At 41.6% G+C, this 20,267-nt stretch overlaps 1 protein-coding gene across 7 annotated transcripts in view; it reads left to right on the top strand.

The window, feature by feature from the left end:
* BRD9 (bromodomain containing 9) overlaps nucleotides 1–20,267 on the top strand; it is a 748,767-nt gene that overhangs the window by 578,933 nt on the left and 149,567 nt on the right. For all 7 annotated transcript variants that reach the window (XM_044065138.1, XM_044065137.1, XM_044065136.1 and 4 more), the window contains one exon: nucleotides 4,853–4,915. In XM_044065138.1, the coding sequence (XP_043921073.1) occupies nucleotides 4,853–4,915 (63 nt within the window). The remainder of the gene's footprint in view (nucleotides 1–4,852; nucleotides 4,916–20,267) is intronic.

The following is a 20,267-nucleotide window of genomic DNA, read 5'->3' as shown; positions in this document are numbered from 1 at the left end:
TTGGTTTTCTGTTATGTGCTGTGATATTTACATTTGGGTGCCTGATTACTTTTCCAATGTGCATAATAGGTTGTCATAACAGTGTACATAAGCAAGTCTAAAACAATACTTTCTTTGATAGGTTGGTTGCAAGAAAAAACAGGATGATGGCAAACCTGGCAGAGCCTGCTTAAGATATTTGGATTTGGTTTGCAGATATAAACTTATGTCTTGTTTTTGTATAACTGGGCTAAAGTGAACATGGCATTGTGTATCCTGAAGTATTAGTGAATTGCATGTCAGTGGTCCATTCACTGCATAACTTAGAAGCCTGACTTGACCCAGATGGGATGCAGACTAGCAAATTTGTATGTCTTTCCAGAATTGTCAGTGTGCTATATTTTAATATTTGTGTTAATCCAAACTAGAGCAAAGTTATAATAGTGCTTCCTGGTATCAGATGGAAGCTTAAGTAACACTGGAAAAGCTTTGCAGTAATGTGTGGTGCCCAAGTGTACAGCTTCAGAAATGGTTATAATATTGTGCAAATATCCATGTGTATCGTATCTTTATCTGTCTGTAGAATGGAACAAAGCTATCAAAATTTCATGACGTCAGAATTAAGGTTGCATCTGCATGAAGTAAGCTATTGCTGGTGGTGGAGGTCTAATTACTACTGTTACAGAGAGATTAATTTTAGTAACATACCTATTATTATTAATCAGTGTAAAGTTAGGTTTGTGACAATGTAACCATTTTGAAGATGACTGTGCTCTGCTTATTGGTTTTCTGCAAGCATTAATGATATTTAGATTTGTTTAAATGAGTGCTTTACAAAAAGCATTTTTTCCTAGGTCCTTTTCCTTCCCCTGCCTGACGATCACCAAGTCTCCTCTCTTTGGCCTAGAATATAATCATTCTTAAGGAGCGAGATTTACTTCCTCACTCAGATTCCCTTGAGCAAGAGTTGTCTGGAGGGACCATCATCTGGGCAGACCTCAGGGACTTTGCTATCTTAAGTGACATCCCAGCCATGAGAGCATTTTTGTAACCCATTTCCCTGGTTGGTGACTTAGGAACCTGCTTCTTTGGAGGAGGCTGTCTGTACCCCTCTACCAGTCTTTTATTTTGTACCAACACGTGTAGCTTTCAAGGGCTACTGTCTCTGGTTTGGGTGACCATGCCCATGTTGTCTCTTGACTGCCTCCAGGCATATAATTCTGTCCCTTTCCTCCAACAGGGACCATGTCCAGGAGTGGTGAGTAAGCCTGGCTTGAACCTCTGTTGATGGGCATACCATTCTTCCCTGCAGAGCTGCTAATCAAATGCAGGGGTCACTTTGGGTCTTTGACAAGCTTTATCCTTCTGTGATACCAGTACAGCTTCATATAATTTCATCAAATTAACCCAGACAAAAGCTGTCCAAGTAGGAAGACTTCAGGTGTTAGTAGGTGTGAAGATGAACTTGTAGGATGACTAAAATGAAAGTCTTCAAAAATTTTCATTGATTTTTTTTCTTGTGTTCTGGAGTTTAGTCAGAAAATCCTTATCTTTTGTAGGGAATGTAGTACATGGTAGGTGCCTGTAAGTATCATATTCAGTACCACTGATATTTATTATTGCAGTAGCAGTTTCAATTTGTGAGCTGTTTTCTTGGCTTCTAGCTTTTAGGTATTCTTTTACAAACTTTTGGTCAAATTTCTTTTACTTCTGGCACTCGCTGAAAAAATAATAAAATGATTACTAAAACAACAAAGGAGAAGTTGTGTGTTTTCTGTTATTTTTGCAAATATCAAAACACCACCACTACTCCCTCTGTATTTGCAGCCATTTAAATATACACTGAAGTGGTGCTAATTGTGGATCTTTAAATCCATTTCCAGGAATAGTACAGATATCCCACATCCCCCAGGTGGAGAAAAAGCACTTGTTAAACCTGTTAACTGGTGAACATTTTGCATTTGTGCATAGAGGTATCTTGTGCTGTAGCAGTCATTTAGTTTCTAGGTGATCGGACATACCTCAGGCACCATTACAACTTCAGGCATAATTTTTCCGCAGTCAGGATGTTTGTTTCTGGCGTCTGTGCTCATCACAGTCTGGGTAAAGGCAGATGTTTGGCCAAGTACCCACTAGTTAAGCAATGCCTTGTTAGAGTGCCATGCCGTGCCTTCGGCTGAATTTGAAGAACTTCTTTTCTTCATTCAGCTTCACCTTTCACGGTAGACCTGGAAGTACCTCTGTTTGAAAATGAGCATCCATCAAGGATGTGAATTTCATATCATGGAAGATGCTTTTCTTGATGGCTATCATCACTGCTTGCGAGATCTTTGAGTTGCAAGCCTTTATCTGCAAGGAAATATGTTACTTTTCATAAGGCTCTGGTGTCCTATGCAGTTAACTTACATTTTCTTCTGAAAGTGTTTTTCAGAACCGTTCTTAAGCCTGTCTACCTATTTTCATCTGTAATTTGTGGTGATAGGCTTCAGGGCAGAGTGAGACAAGATTTGAGCATGCATCCTAGTCAGGTTTTTACCTGGAAGAATGTAAAACAACTAGTAAACAAAAAGGCACTAAGGTAACATAACAGGTAACCTCACAAAACCTTTATTAATCCACAATTTGATGAATGAAGAAATAAAAAAACAGCAACTTGAACTGACTAAGCGCTTTCACCCTCATGGGCATCTTCAGAGTCAGTTAACTTCAGTAAAAACAACCTTTAAATACAGCTATTAATTAGTGCTTGATTAATCAATAATGAAAAAGCAGGAGGGTAGTTAAATTAAACAATTATCCCCTAAAGTTCCTGTTCACCAAATCTTAAAGTCCTGCTCAACAATACCTTGTTTGCTAGAATCTCAAGTAAGTAATAGCTACCCAGAATAAATAAATAAACCAAAATAAAACATCATAAAAAGCAGTGTGTGCAGTAATAAACATTCCATATAAAACAAAAAACATATCTGTTAAAATATTTAAATTTACATAGTTTTATATTATATACAAGCTACCTTGTATCTTAAAATACATGCTAGGGATAGTGCATCATTGATACCAGGAGCATTGCTGGCATCAAGTCTCAGTTGCCAAAGACATTCCCTTATTTCCAACATGGTTTTAAAGTCCCCCCAAAATCCTTTGTATATAGCCTGTCAGTAACAAAAAAAAAACTTTTTAAAGTTTGAACAATGATTCGTGTGTACATACAATGAATTAGTGGTTTTCTTGTTTTTTATGTCCCTGTAATGTTCTAATATTCTTTGTCTCAACTTCCTGGTAGTCATACCTATATAGAACGCTGGGCAAGATAAACAAGTGGCAGCATAAATGACCATACTTGTGTTACAGTTGCAGTAACCAGGGCTCTTCAAAGTTCTCTTAAAATTACCTAGACAAACATAAGGACCGTCATTAATAAATTTACAGGCCTTGCAATTGCCACATTTGGCCATAGTAGCTGGTCTTTGTCCAAAGGATCTAGGTGGTCTTCTCTAGTAGGTCTTTTAAATTTGAACCTCTACTATTAATAAAAGTGGGACATTTACCAAGTATGTTGTGTAAGTCTGCAGGGATGAGGCTTTCCCAAGCACCGTAAATAACATCTTTAACTTCAGGTGCTAACCTATTGTGTTGTAATACCATTCCTGTTGGCGTATTGTTTCTATCAGGCACATCTTTATGGTTGGTGACTTTGTCACATAACCTGTGTGTGTCATGCAAAAGTATTTTTTAGTACTAAACACAGGGTTGACAGTGAAGCTCAATTATTTACAATTAGAAGAAGTAGCACATTTATACCCCCACAACATCCTGCTGTGTTGGCTTTTGAACGTTTATGTACAACACAAATTAGGCGACTTCTTGACAATAGACAGATAACATGTGGCAACAACAATAACATCTGCAGAATTATTTTGCTTAAAGGAACTTTCTGTTAACAAGGACTATAGGGTTATGAAACCGGACAAAGGTGGAGGAGTGGTTATTATGACCAACACTGATTATTTAACGCAGATGCAGAACATTCTAAACGACTCCGACACAGCTGCTGTTGCTCAGCTTCCTGTATATTGAACAAGAACATATTTTGTGTATTCTTGTATGTTTGCCGTTTTGCTTCCTGTCTTGCAGATTGACCCCAATTCACTGAGCAAGTACAAAGTAAGTAGTGCAGTGGCTGAGCATGCCTTCCTGGCACAGCTTACACCACCTCTTTGTGGCATGGCAGATGATGGTGTCCCCAAAGGGAAAAAAATCAGAAATGTGACAAGCTAGGGTATCTGGAAAGGAAATCCCAGTAGTTAGTCATTACAGAGTGCTTATTCTGAAGTCACCTGTAGGTTAGTACACATCAGTTAACAACGTTGCAACAGAGCTGGGAGATATGGATTAAGTGAAAAGGCTCAGTAAGGAATATTTACACTGGAGAGTTGTGAAAGTGGTGATAGGAGACTAACAGAGTTACGTCATCAGGAGTTATAAAGGTGTGTGGAACTGAAGAATGTTGGGGAGGCACAGGAGGCGGTGAGAGGGTTTGGGATTCAAGTCTGACTTTAGGAAACTTTATTTCACATAGTGGGAGGTTGTGCAGTTAGGGAGTGATGGAATGCAGATCTACTGAGGGTTTCTGAAGTTCTTGGGGTGGATGAAAAAACGGGCTGAGAGAGAGGATAGCTTCATTGTGCTAGTTGAATACTCAAGTAGATTTGCTGTAGATTAAATCTTCTTTCACTGGCAGCTTTGTATACTTTTGAGAAACAAAGGAAGTTGCAGGAAAGGTCTTTCCTGTTTTTGTTCTTGGAGAACATTGTCATGGAGTTTGCCAGAAGGTTATGACTGCAGTTACTAATAGCCATTCTTTCAATTACAGATGCCACCCACACTGGTGAAGGAAGAGTTACGATTACAGCCTTCTTGTCCAGACTCTAAACAGGTAATTGTTAAATTATCTGTTTTAAGTGTGCACCCAAATGTAAACACAATTCCACTAAAATGCAGATAAATCTAGTTTGTCTTGTATTATGTTACATCTTGCCTGTCTTATGGAAAGGCTGCATTTTTAGATGTTTTTTAAACATATGCGAGGGTGAAGTAGGAAGCTTCTAGTAACCAGTTTTAGTATTCTGTAATGCAGTGAATCTGAACTGATAGTTGTTTATAGTCTGTTTTCTGTTTCATCTTTTCATTTTATTCCTAACTTACATAACTGGTGATCTTTTAGTCGTTTGTTTTGTAACATATGTTTTTTTTTTTTGTGCAACACCATATTTGTTAGTTGTCCCCCGCTGACCTGTAATTCTTGGTGAGGAAGGTGGATGTTCTGTCCTGTGCCAGCCACCATACTTTTAATTATTCATTCTGCAGGCATAGAGAGAATTGTTGAGTGCTCCCCCCTCCCCCAGGCTATGCAGGGGCAGGGCTTTTTCCATTTGACAGCCTTTAAAGAAAGTTTTGTTTTCAGGTGACTTTTAATGTGGCTTACGTATTAAGTTCCTTAATAGCAGTGGGGGCTACAGATTGATTGCAGTAGCCAGATTGTTCTCTGTAAGATTCATTGCTACAGTATCTTAAGAGTATGCGTAATTTCTCTCAGGCAGACGTTTGACCATCTGGCCCAACTTCAAAAACATTTATCCTTTCCCCCAAGCTGGACTGGCCTCTCACATGCTCCAAACAACTAAGACCATTTTTAGTTCCTTTTTGACTCACTGAGCAATTGTAACTGTATGTCTGCATAATCCAGGTGACCTCCAAGGTGTGATAAGGCTATGTCAATGTATCAAGCCTGGCTAACTCTCTCTAGAATGTGTAAAAACCTGTTAACCAGTTTACTGTGTAATTTAATTTAATCCTGACTTGTGCTCAGGATTAACTGTAACCTGTGGAACTTGTTTAACTTGCTTACTTATGTAATCTCTGTAAATAGTCTGTTTGTAATATGTAATGCTGGTATTATGTAATGCTGTATCTGCTTACCCTTGGAGCTTTTCTCCCCGGGCCTCCGCTGAAAATGGACATGCATCCAGTCGGACTATCCCGGTCAACAAATGTAAAATAAAATAAATAAATGAATAAAAATAAGTACTGAAATTAGAAATCTTTTTCTTCTGTCTTTGTAGAGCAGAATCAATGATCAGTGTTTGCATTTAGGCTCTTTTTTTTTTTTTTTTCTTATGCTGTGTTTTCAAAAGCTTTCTGAGGCTGATGACATCCCCAGGAAATGTCACTAGCAAGAGTGCTTCTGCCTGACAGCAAAATCTCAAGGATTCTGAATATAAGCATGCAGTCTGTTGTTTAGATCAGAAGATTAAGGCTGTGAGCTGTTTAAGAGCTGCTTCCTGTAGTCCAGGGTTTGATTTGTTTTTATTTGCCTACTGTGTGACTCTGAGCAAGTGACTTACTCAAGCAGACAGTATACCTCTTGGTTCTTATTGATTTTGGCTCAAAATTTTGGTCTTTCCCTTCTTATCGTACTAAAATGTATGTTTTTCTGAGAAAAAGTAGTGAATTACACTTCATAAATAATGACAGTAATTGCAGTTAGACTTCTTTTACCTCAGAAAATGCACGTTAATTCACATTATCTATTCTGTCAACTTTTCAAGTTAATAGTACTAATGTTTTAAAAAATGCCATTGATTATTTCTAAATCTCTCCCTGGTTCTGGTGGTAAGAGGTATATAGCTGTCAGACAGTACTATGGGACAGTTTGGAAGGTGTACTTGTCTCCTCATGGGTCTGTTTGTCCACATGCCTAGTAACTACTTATGAGCCTGTGTAATATTAGGTCAAGGAGCAGCTGCTCCTGTTATGTGGAGGGAGTAATGTTTAAAAAAAAAAAAAAAGTAATTGCTAAGAAATTAGCTGAATTTGTGCAGGCAGCAAGCATAAGGCATATACAACCTTGTCTGCCCCAGAAAGGTATCAAGCACTGAGGAAGAGTTTTTTTTAGGACTTGAATGCTTTGCTGCTAACTGTTCTTTTGGTAATAAAATATTTTTATATGACATTTGAGTTCACAGCTTTTTACTGTGTCCCCAGAAAAAGGCAAAGATTATTGAAGTCATTGCTTCAGCTTGTCTTTCCACCATATCCCTATCTAGTGGTGTCCCTTAAGGGGCCAACACTGAGATAAAGGTATCTTAGACTTGCCAGGCAGCATTAAAATTAAATGCTGCATCACAGTGTTGGATGCTTTCTCTCAGGCACCTACAGCTGATCAGACTGTTTGTAATTCCAGGGGCTGCTGTCCATTTGTGGATATCCCAACATTTTTTGTTCAGGAACCGCTAGGGTAGTGAATAGGAGATAACCTTTCCCTTTTTAAGGGGAAAAAAAACCCTCTAGAATGGCAGAACCATCAGTGCTGCTTTTGAGAGGCCTGATGCATTAATCTGATGCTTACAATACATAGCAGAGGCTGTGGCAGGCTTCAGTTTTTGATTACTTTTGCTTTGCTAAAGAGCAAGTAATAATGTGACAGAGAATACATTCTTTCGTGGGATAAGCTGACCACCTCTGATATGTCACCTTCTACCATGAGAAGGAGAGCACTATCTGTAGAGGCGTCCTCAGATCTGGACATTAGTGAGTAAAAGCCTTACTAAAAGACAGATTAATGCAGACAAGACAATCTACTACATTAACTCTAAAAAAAAATTGTAGTGGTCTTTTATTAATCTACCCTGGAACAACCACCACTCCCTAATCCTGCCCCAAATAATATTTGTCCAAAATAGCTGCTCAATTTAATACACATTTTATCGAAACCATTAAAACCTTTACTAAAGATTTTCCTCCTAACAATCCTGACGTGCCCTCTCCTCAGACAGTAAGCACTCCCTATTTCACACTAATACCCATCCCAACCTCCTACCTCAAATTGCTGCTACTTAAACTGAAACCATGTTTTCCTTCAGCAGATAATCTCTCAGCAGAATTCCTCAAGCTTGGCTGCAAGTTCCATAGCCTGTTCTGTGTCTCTTCTAATTAATGGATCTATCAAGGAATCATATATTCCTTCTTGATAGAAAAAATTCTTCATTGCCCCCCGTAATAAAGGACTCATCTGATATAACACAATTTCTGACTCATTACCATAATATCCTGTTTATCAAAACTTCTGGAGAAGTGCATTCACAAACAGCTTCTTCAACACATCCTTCAGAAAAAGCTCCTGACCCCCACACAACATGGTTTTAGACCCGCCCACAGCACTACAATGGCCTTATTAACCTTCACAGATACTATCAACAAAGCCAGAGATAAAGGCAGACTTGTTTCTCTCACGTTTTTGATCCAGTCTCTCACCAAATACTCCTCTTCAAGCTGTCTTCCTTGGCCTGTCACATCTTAAACTTCTAAGATTTGACAGCTACTTAACTGATGTATACCAGTCTGTTAAATAACTGTCCATCTTTTCTGACTTCCTTCCTGTCAATGCTGATGTGCCACAGGACTCCATTCTCAGCATTGTTTTTCAATGTATTCACTAACGAGTCTACATAAACTCTGTCAGCATGCTTCTCTCATACAGTACGTAGACAGTTCTAGCCTAACATGTATTTCTGATGACCTAATGCATCTTCAGAGAATTACTCAAGAATCCCTTAACTCTATTGGAAGATGGCTACAGGATAATTACCCGCTACGAAATCCCCCCCAAAAAACTAAATTACTTCTGTTTTTTCCAAAATACAGTTTCCATGAAAAAAAAAAACTTAAAAGTTTCTTTCTTAAATAATACCCTGACTGAGGTTACCCCACATATAGAGCTATGTAGTATGACATTTGACAACAATCTGAAATTCATCATCCAGAATAGCATCAAGAAAAGCTTTCAAAACTAGGTACCCTATTTAGAGTAAAGAAGTTATTTACAAACTTTGCCAAAGTAACTCTAGCTACTAATTATCTCATACCCTCTCTCCTATATGGAACCCCTCTCATGACCAACTTTTATAAGCCTTACTTGTTCTAAACTTGAACAGCGCTACAACAAAGTTGCCAGATTCACTTGCAACAAACCTTATTGGATCCACTGTTTAGCACTAAAAACACTTAACTTGTTTGAACTTCACCACCTGTGTTATAGTCAGCTTATTTTACCCCCCCCCCCAAAAAAAAGTCATTCATGCCTCATCCACCTGCACAGCGATTAGCCCTATACTCCAGTCATATCTTTCAAACCATCCATCTATTCACAACCCTTTTCCCCATTTTTGCACATGGAGTTGGGGTGTCACTTCAGCAGTGACAGTCGCACCCTTCATTCAAATTATAAACTGCTTACCATCTACAAACCACAAAGGGCTGCTGGGGTCAGTCTCTGTTCCAGTGATGTAGCTAGAACTTTGAACAAAATTCCTACATCAGTCAGATCTATCTCACACCTTCACCTTTTCAAACTATTACTAAAAGACTTCCTCTCTGTCTCTGAGCTTTGTCCCTGCTCTTCATTTGGGATATAGCCCCCCTAACACCTTTCATCACCTTTCTTATACCTCCCTTTAAAGCACTAAGTCACTTAACTTGCTTATCCCCTACTAATAACTCACTTTATTGTACTTCTTAAACTGTTATATCTATTTCTAATTAGCTCAACCAAATCATTTTTACATCGCTACTTCCCTGCTAACACTTAAACTTCCTTGCCTCCTCTAATACCGCACTCTGTTGTATTTCTTAAAGTACTTCTCCATATTATAAACACTATTCTTCCATCTGTACAATCTCAATACATTCTCAATACATTTCTTCTACATTGTTTGCGAATATCATTACACATATCATACTGACCATTATGCTATGTACTCACTGAAACTGCTTTATAAAAATGTGTTGTAAATATAATATGATGCTTTAGAGTTTTTCTCCCTGGGCCTCCACTGAAAAAGGACACTTGTGCCCAGTCAGACTTTCCTGGTAAGAAAACGCCAATAAATAAGCAAGTGTTGGACTCTGTAGCACAAATGTGTTCTTTTTTTTGTTATAACATTAGAGGTTCTTCAGTTCAGTTCTCAACCAGAGTGCTGCCTTTGTAAAGTCTGCATGTCCTCTGTGTGTTTGTTTTTTTTTCTGGGTGCTCCAGGTTCCTCCCACATACCAAAGACATGCAATAGGTGGACTGGAAATTCTAAGTTGCCCGTATGTGTGAGTGTGTGGTATGGAAGAACAACTGTGGCAGATCTAGCCACCCAGTGGTGTAAACATTGGCTGTAGGTGATTGCCACTGTTGAAGTGACAACCCGACCCCATGTGCAAAAAAAAAAATGAGAAAAATGGGTTGTGTTTGAATGGATCAGTAGTGAGCCCTCCTTTTCTTCAGGTCCTCCTCCAATGGTTGTAGCCTTTGTGGAAACTCTTAATTGTAATGTGGAGGTAGTTTATATTCCTTGTGGTAAGCAGAAGAACTCTTGAAATCTCAGAAGCAGTATGTGGACCTTCTCAGTGTCAAGGAATTTTGAGTTGCCATTCCACCAGTAATTTGTGTTGAAGGACACCTTAAAGAGAACCTCTTTAGAATCTCATTCTCAGACACTGGCACTCAGGAAATCAGACCGAATTCTGTAGAGTGGTAGAAAGATTTAAGTAATTGTATATGATCTCAGTGGTTGACCCCATGTCGAGGCCAGAGTTTCCATACTGACATCAGCTAACAACACACTGCCCTGAGGTGGAGAATTAGGTACAAAATCAGGCTGGTAAAAAAATGCATACATCTGCTGTTTTGGGGTATTAGTGCTGTTTACTGCCAAGCCCATGTATTGCAGTACAAAGTAGACACCATTTACTGTGCCAGTGATCACTTGCTGTCTCTCACACGTCCTGATCATACCACCACAATCAGTCAGTTAAGGTCTGCAGTGCTAATGTCTGTAATGAAAAGTGAAAAAATAGCCACGCTGCTATTAGGTACACTGTAACCGCCCTACATACAAAGTCATTTCCATCACAGACAAACCCCAAAAACATTATTTGCAGCCACTTTATTGACTGTGCGCACTTAATATGTCTGGTTGTGTTAAAAATAGTCACAGTTTGCCACCTGGCTTCACACAAACGCATACTAGTTTTATAAACCCAAAATAATGGCTGCTTAGCAAATGGCAAGTAGGTCCATCAGTATTTTTTAGCAATAGCCAGGAGAAAGCTTAAAAAACAGAAGATGGAGAACCAAAATCAGGTACTGATATTCCCTTATATACTTACAAAGTTCCTAGAATAACAGGTTTTGCATTAGCATGCTTTTTCTGAAAGCTATGAAGTCTAAAAATTAGATGCCTGCCATTATTCAGTGGCTACACTCCTCATTGATTACCAAAAAGTCACAAATCTCACTAGGAACAGACTAAAATATAAAGCAAAATCATAACGTTGTCGCCTCACAGTAAGATGCTGTCCGGTTCGATTCTCAGCTAGAACGTCTTCTACATGGAGACATGCGTGAATGGGCACACCTTCGTTGAAGGTTGTGCGTCAGGCCTGGCAAGCCGGTACGTAAAAATCAACTGCCAATCATTAGCGGACCGGAGTTCCGCTGTGGCGACCCCTAACCGGGAAAAGCCAAAAGACACAAACAAACAATAAACATTCTGTAAAATTAGTGACAGCTGGGAATGTCTGTGTCCATACACATATAGATATTATTCACACGCACACAGGCCTGCACTCGGACACACACACACTCATGCTTATCAGTTACAGCTACTTGTTTGACTGTGACTGTACACCTCAGAACTTTGATTGGAATGAAATTAATTAATATGTACATGAATAACTGCCACACACAGGTATATATAATCTTCACTTACTGCTATCAGAATCCAGTGTGCAGCCCACTGCAGTTCCCTCATACCTCACTTTTAGCTTAGCTGAAGAATTAAGTAAAAATTTAAAAAATAATGGGAAGTGAATATCTCCCTTAAATACTTAGAATGTTGCCAGAATAACAGCTTTGCATTATCAAGCTTTTTTTTAAATGCCATTAAGTATGAAACACACATTTCTGTCCTTTAGTGACTGCATTTCTCATTGATCTGCTAGAAAAAAAAAACACTAATGTTAAGACGAACCAACCAAAATATGATGCAAAAGCTGAGGAATTCTGTGCAATCAGAGGCATATGATAGTGTCTGTGCCCCTCCTGATGTACACTTACAAGTACATACATACGGTCGTCATTTACTGTTACTAGTATAACCATGACTGCACACCTTATAACTTTGGTTGTGATGAAATGAACAGACGCATTCTTGTGCAGCAGTTCTAGATTTTCTGAGCTAATGGCTATCAGAATACATCAAAAAACCCACTCCAACAACACCCCCATACCTCTCAATCTGTTAGTTCATGAATCTAGGATTAAAAAATAATGTGAGACAAGAGACCAAAATCAGTGACAAATATTGCCCTTAAACACTTGCATTGATTAGAGTAATGCATTAGCTTGTTTTTTTCTGAATGCTCTTAGGTAGAAACTGAAAATGCCTTTCATTATTTACTGTAGTCCACACTGATTTGCCTAGGGAAAAAAGAAACGTACCTAAATATGAGGCTAAATCAGAAACCTTCTGTGAAATCAAGGAGAACTGAGAGTATTGATGCCACCGCAGATACACACAGACACACATACTCACATACTTGAATGAAATCAATAAAATATGTATCTTGCTTTCTGGGTGAGTGGCCCACATGGTGTTATAAACAAATAAGTAAATTAATAAAATTGCTCTCATACTTGAGACTTTTAATTCTTTATTTTTTTATTTTCAGTCAGCTACCTCAGTCAGTAAAAAACATCTCTTCGCTGTTACATGCTTCAACCTGGGCAGCCCCTTATTCCCACTACATACACACATTTTTTTTTTCAAATTGTTAAGCAGGGTACAAGGCCAAGTAGGTAATGTGATTGCAAACATACCACAAAAACTGCAAAACATGCAGATTCTTTTATATTCAGTTTGTGATCACTGTCCCTTTGTTTCTTACTGGTCTTTTAAAACATCAACTCTTTTTATCCACTTTGTTCCCTTAAATCTTGATGTGCTGTTTTTGGCTGAATTGCATTTGCTAGATTGGTCAAACATGCATTGATTCTACAACTGCACTATGTACGTTCTATGATAATACCGTATTTTTTTGTAACTAAGACCTAACCAGAGAATAAGGCCTAGCATGGTTTTGCAGGGTGGTCATGATATAAGCCCTGCCCCAAAAATAAGCCCCGGTTAAGATGGTCAGCAACATATGACAGACGTGTTGAATTTTAAAATAATATTATTGACACTTTGCTCGCCGTTTTCGAACCATTCGGACACCCAACTTCTTCTCTTTACAGAAAGTTGTAAGATTCTTTCCCTGGGAGTCCTCCACGATTCTTATTGTAACCCTAATCATCATTCACACTTGATAGTTAAGATCCTTGGCCCATAAACACTAGCAGGTGTACTTTGATTGGTCAAAGTACAGACAACGCGCATAAAGCGTGTGCACTTGATAACGAATGGCTGTGGTTCTGTCTTCTTAACCATCGCCATTTTGTGTTGCCACTCCGGTCTTGTAAGTCTTCAATTTACCCCCTCCCCCAGACAAGATGAGTGCAAAAAGAAAGAGCTATTCCGTCGAATACAAGAAAGGAGTCATGGAGGACTCCTGGTGAAAGAATCTGACAGGTTTCTGCAAAGCGAAGAAGTTAGATCTCCGAATGGTCCGAAAATGACGTGCAGCATACGACAATCTCAGTCAACAGGCCGACAAGGGAAATGCTAAAATGTGCAAGTGTGGATCGGGTCAGCAACCATTATTTCCTGAGCTGGAAGACATCATGTGTGAATGGATTGCTAACAGGAGAGCAAAGGCTTTGGTTGTGTGCAGGGCTGATATTCAAGCATTTACCCTTGCAATGGCACCACAGTTAGAAATATCCCCAGAAGAATATCCCCAGAAGAATTCAAAGCATCACAATATTGGCTGGATGGCTTCCTACAGCGATATGAACTGTCTGTAAGAAGATCAAAAACACTGTTCAAGCTGGAAGATACTAAAGTTATTAAACGTGCACTTGCATTCAAGTCCTTTGTTGATGACATCGACTTTTCTAAATACCAACTCTTCAACATGATTGCTATGGATGAAACTGCAGTGTTTATGGGCCAAGAATCTCAAACAACAATTGATCAGAGGGAAGCCTCGTCAATCTACATTCCCTCCACTGGTTACGAGAGTGCACGTGTTACCTGTATTTTGGCAATTCGTCTAGATGGAAAGAAAACCCCACCTCTAATCATTAGTAGTAAGGGCAAGAAAGATGAGATTGAACAGGCATTTACATTCTTGAAACCGAAAAAGCCTGGTGCACACAAGCAGTTATAAGGAAGTTGGTCGATGTAATGCTGCCACTTGTTTTGCGAGGTGGCAAAAGAGGTCTGCTAGTCTGGGATTCACCCAGCACTCACCGCGCTAAAGACATGAAGAAATTCCCTGCATGGAGAAGAATAGATCAAATAATGATTTCCACATGAATGACTTCCTATCTCCAGACTTTTGATATTGCAATAAAGCCATTCAGGGACCATTTGCGCGTGGAACTCAATGACTACTTGAAAATATATTGGACAGAAATCAGCATGGAAACTTTATGAAGCCTAGCCTACAAGAGGTCATGATTTGGGTGAAAAATTCATGGGATAAAATCACTGACAGTTGTGTTGCTGATGCACTACGAGCAGGCTACTTGGACAAGCAGTGCTCATTTAAGGAGAGCTCTATTGCTAGGCATGACAGATTGGGGCCAATGGTTCTACAGGAAATGGAGTCGCAAGAAATTCAGGCCGAAATTTGGGGTTTGGAGACTTATGACAATGTTCCAGAAAAAGAAGACATGACTGTATTTGAATAACTTTTCCGTTATCAGGAAACAGAATGGATTGCTTCTGCTTTCAGTTTTATTCCCCTTCTCCAATACACATTTTGAGATTTTTCTTTACTTTCTGTTAAGCATAAAATATTGCACTGTGAAAGCCAAGGTGTAGATATTCTGAAGTTGAAATGTTTGTTGCACTGTTTATGTAGAATTCTCACACAACTGTTAATGTGTTACTTAGAACTGTTGCCAAATAGCAGAAATGTACCAAATAAATGTCAATTTGTGTACATGAATAAATGTTGATTTTTTTTTTTACATGAATAAATGTAGATTGTTGTACGGGGAGGGGAGTAAATAAGGCATCCCCTGATGATGAGCCCTAATGCGGATTTCAGTGGGGAAAGAGTATAAGACCCGGTCTTATTTTTGGGGAAGTATGGTAGTACTCCAGTACATGACAGATTAATTCCACTAGGACACTGAAGAGTAAGAGGTAATTGGCCTATTTGTTAAATTCTGAATAAAAATCAAGCTCAAAAGAATGAGGGAATGCATGGAGCAGTTGGGAAAAAAGACTCTCATAACACCATGAAATTGCAAAATATCTTTTAAGAATAATAAATGCTGCCAAAAGTGACGGAAAAGAATTCTTCAAAATAAATATTTAAGTAAGCCACAAAAATTCTGGAGAAAAAGAACAATAATTAATTCAAGCAGCTTATTCCCTATATCAGGTTCACTCAACAAACTTAGCATCACTGTGTTAAATGCTGTTAGAGAGGAATAAAGTTGATCTGAAGTAGTTGACTTCATTTGGTCTTCAACCTGTGGGTTACAGATTGTATCGGATCCAGCTCGGCTGCATAACTAGCATCTGATCTGAGCTCCAAGCTCCTCCCCTTACCCATAATGCCCCATCTCCTTCCTCCCCCCCCCCCCAGATCTCGTTTTCTGCTGAAAAATAAGGATCGTAGTCTGAGCTCTGAGCATTTTTTCTGGGTGTGTGTATCAATTTTGGGCCTTTTTCTCTATCTTTAATCTTTCTAACTCTATCTCTACTTTCTACCTCCCCACCCCGCGTTTGGTTGTCTGTTAAAAAAAAAAACCTCCTCTCCTTTCTGTTCCTTTTCTATAGCCCTAGTGCGTGTGCGTGGTTTTGTGGTCCTGTCTTGGGAGTATGGCTGATGCCCAAAATCAGGTCTTGGGAAGTGCACAGAGTATGGCCATAAGCTCTCCCCAGCCGATGGCCATACTCTGTGTGTGGTATGTCTGGGGGCTGCTCATCTACTTACCTCCTGTCCTATCTGTGCATGGTTTAACCTGCGGGCACTCAAGGGCAGGAGGGATAAGTTTATTTTGAAGGGCTTACTTCCCTCCTCGGGGGCAGTAGCCCCCAGACCCCCGGCTTCTGCATCGGCCTCAGCTTCTTCCATGGTCACTGGGACTCAAACTCCTGCCAAGAGGCCCGGGAAGGGGAGAAGCCGAAAAAAGGCCTAAGGAAGGGGTCACCTGACCTCACTGCTCCAACAGGGCCTCTGCTGAAAACAAGGCCGGTGACCAGACCAGGATCTCCCCGGCTCCATTTTCCCAGGTTTTCCCCTGAGCTGGAGGAGTCCCGGATCCAGTCTCCCATTCGGGCTTCCCCTCATCGGCACTCCAGACCAGTGTCAGTAGCCTCCTCCTCTCGCTCTACCCAGAGCCTTAGTGAAGCAGGGATGGATAGGATGATGCGGAAGTTCATCCGCACCCAAATCCAGATGGGTGTCTTGCCTGCCACCTCTCCCTCCTGAGCGGGAAGCTCGCAATCTTTCTTTACCCTGTTTATTCCTTCTCTGATTCGACCTTCTGTTTCGGAGTCCTTGGATCTGAGGACCCTCGGGGTCGGTGCCGATGATACCTTGTACCTCAACAACGGCCATTGCCTTGAGCATGTCAGATCTGAGCTCTCGGAGCCATAGCCGGGGCATCGGCTCCAAGTGTGTCGGAGTGCAGTTTTTCCTTCAGCATCTTGGCTCCTGGAGTCTCTGCTCTGACTCTCCCATCAGGTCAGAGGGGGACTGCTCCTATTGGCATTTCTGAGAATGTCCTTCGGCCTTTGACTTGGAGAGGGTTCTCTCAATGTCAACACCCTTGACCATCTCATCCGTGGACTCTGCCCCGACTCCCTCTGTTTTGGATACGGCCCTGACCATCCTGCCATCTCAGGGACAGCCTGCTGCCGGTTTGCCTCAGGAAGCTTCTGCTTGGGAGCAGCAGGACGTTCACAAGTCCTCCCCAGAAATTCCCACTGAGGAGATCACTCGCAAACGGACATGCAAAAGGAAGCATTTGGACTCCCCACCGGAGTCCCTTACCGAAGACACTGATTTGGAGGAAGGGGAAGGTTCCCCCCGGTCACTTCCCGGGAATGTCTCCTTTGGAGTCATCATGGAACTTCTCCGCCAAACGGGAGTGGTCTGGCCAAAAACCAACCCCGGACAAATCAGTATTCCTAGAGGCATTCGGCGCAGGCCCGTCTACTTCCTGGGTGTCCCCTCCTGCTGATCCCTTAGTGGATCTTATTACATCTCTGGAGTGGAAGGAACCGGATGCAGTGGAGCCCATCCCAAAGTGCCCAGTCAAAGTCGTTAGCCCCCTTCGAATAGTACGTATTGGAACAAAGGGTCCCCAGTTGATGCTATGGTGATGGCAATTGCCACTAAAAAAGAGCTCTGTCAGAAGTTCTCTTCAGTCCATTCCGACTGAGAGTCGAGGACAATGGATCAATTCAGGAAGTGGGTGTACACTTCAGCCACCTTCTCAGCAAGAGTGCTGAATTACATGGCACATGCGATTCGGTTGCAGCGAGATCTAGTAAAGGAGATCGCTGAATCAACCTCTTGAGTCCATGTCAGCGGGAGACGAGACGTTTACCACTCGAATGGCCACTGAAGTCTATCGCTAACACATCCATGCGTCTTCTTTCTTATGCTACTGAAGGAGCCGCTAGGGCTGCCACTACAGGCGTTGCCATCAAGCGACATGCCTGTCTCCGGTTATGTCAGTTCTCGGAACCCTTTAAGGCGTCGTTCACCAATGCCCAGTGCGACGTTTCTTCCCTGTTTGGGAAGTCGGTATGCGATACTTTGATCCAGAGTGAGAAGGGTGGGAAGAAGCTGTCTGCCTTCAGGATCTGCTTCTCCTCCCATGAAAAATCCTTTTCTAGGAATCAGCGAGGGGCTAAGAAGATATGGCTGCGGAAGTCTCCGGCGTTTTCTCAGGACACTTGGGACTCATCATCCCTTATAGGCAGAAGGGGGTCCGAGAAATTACGGGTCTCAAGAACCATTCTCGGACAGACCCAGGCAGCAGCCCTAAAGGGCTGCCCAACTGCTCCTCCCTGGAGGTAGTCGGGGGACGGTTATCACTATAGCCAATGGAATGGGAGTCAATAACAGATCATTGGGTGTTACAGATCATATCCAGGGGCTATTCAGTTCCATTCCTTGAACCATTCCTTGAACCACCCCTTCAACCAGAACACCTCCCGGACATCCCACCCACACAAAGGGAGGAAGCAGCTCTATAAATAGAAAAGCTGCTAATAAAGAGTCATTCAGACTGTCCCCCCGCCCAGTCCGGATCAGGCATTTATTCCAGGTTCTTTTTAGTACCAAAACAAAAGGGAGACCTAAGTCCCATTTTGGATCTATCCACCTTGAACCTGTCAGTTGCCAAGGCAAAATTCCAGATGGTCACACGTAGTCCATCCTGCCCTTCATGCAGGCAGACGACTGGATGTGGTTGATCGACCTCCAGGAAGCATACTACCATATCAAGATTGACGGGTGTTCTCGGAGGTTCCTCCGCTTCCAGATAGGAGTCCATCATTATCAGCTCAGAGCCCTTCCCATTGGTCTCACCACAGCCCCCAGGGTGTTCCCAAGGTGATGGCAGTAGTAGCAGCTCACATGGTATTCAGGTCTTCCCTTACCTGGGCGATTGGCTCCTCGCTGCCCCTTCCAAGCATCAGCTTTGTGAAACCAGGGATTATTTTCTCTCAGTAGCACAGAGGCTGGGCATCACCATCTGTCTCAACAAATCATCACTGGCCTCTGTTCATATCTTAGATTTCAGTGGGACTCTGTTAGACACTATCCAGACAAACGTTTTCCTTACCCCAGACATGATCACTGCCTAAAGATGCACGTTCTTTACATCCTTCAAGCCCAGTCTCCGACAGCTGAAGCGGTACTGAGGGCATTGAGGTCTATGGTGGCCACTATCAACTTGCTACCTTTATTGCGCCTTCAAATGTGGATCCTTCAGTGGACCCTTACGGTTCAATGGATCATTGTTAGATCTGCCATTGTCACATCCTGTTCGAATCTCACGAATGTGCAGGAACTCTTTGGTGGTGGATTCATTTCCCAGATCTAGTCAGGGGACGTTCCTTTTTCCCATCATTTCCCAAGACCACAGTGACCACGGACTCCTCCCAGCTAGGGTGGGGGAGTGGTACTGCTCGGGAAGAACAGTTCAAGGCACGTGGTCCCCTTTTGAGACCATTTTGCATATCAGTGTCCTGGAGATGAGGCTCTTCATGCACATCTTCCTCTAGGGACAGTTGCTAAACAGACAGACAACATGTTGGTGGTCTGGTACATCGTGAAACAGGGGGGAACCAAATCTTACCCCCTTTGTCACAAAGCCATGAGAGTGTGGGAATGGGCGATCTCTACAGGGGGTTTTCTGGTGGCAACACATTCTGAGACAGTCCATCATTCTAGCAGACTGGCTCAGCAGATCTATCCTGATGCCCTGTGAGTGGTCTCTGAATCCTTCAGTGGCAGAAAATATCTTTCAAAAGTGGGTTGGCCTTGCTGTGATCTTTTTGCATCTCCTTCTAAAGCGAAATGCAGTGAGTTCTTCGCTCTGAACCCTCCTCAGGGGGAAGCGCCCAGAGACGCTCTGCTTCATGCTTGGCCTTCCGGTCTCCTTTATGCTTATCCTCCTCTGCCCTTGATATCAAAATTTCTTCAGAAAGCTCACAGGCTGGGGAGCTTCGTGATCCTCATCGCCCCATTCTGGCTTCGCCAAGTCTGGTTTCCCTCTCTATGGTCTCATCTAGTAGTACCACCATGAACGTTGGATCCGATTCCAGATCTCATTTCTCATCCCTCGGGGATTCCTCATCCAGACCAGGACAGTCTGAAGCTTACAGCTTGGCTGCTCCAGTTCCCATGATTATTAGGACTCCTGGTTTATCTTCTTATGTTAAACATTTTGGTGGTGGCTCACAAGTCTTCCACCAGGAGGGTATATAAGTTAAATGTTATTCACTATGGGCCTCACAATGTGGATTAGATCCCTTTACTGCTCCAGTGTCTGCGGTATTGGCATTTTTGGCAGGGATTTTTCAGCAAGGTGCCAGTTCCTC

This window comes from Protopterus annectens, chromosome 3.part0, assembly GCF_019279795.1.
Source record: "Protopterus annectens isolate FY-2018-M chromosome 3.part0, PAN1.0, whole genome shotgun sequence".
Lineage (NCBI taxonomy): Eukaryota > Metazoa > Chordata > Ceratodontiformes > Protopteridae > Protopterus > Protopterus annectens.
This window is presented reverse-complemented; position numbering and strand designations above follow the sequence as displayed.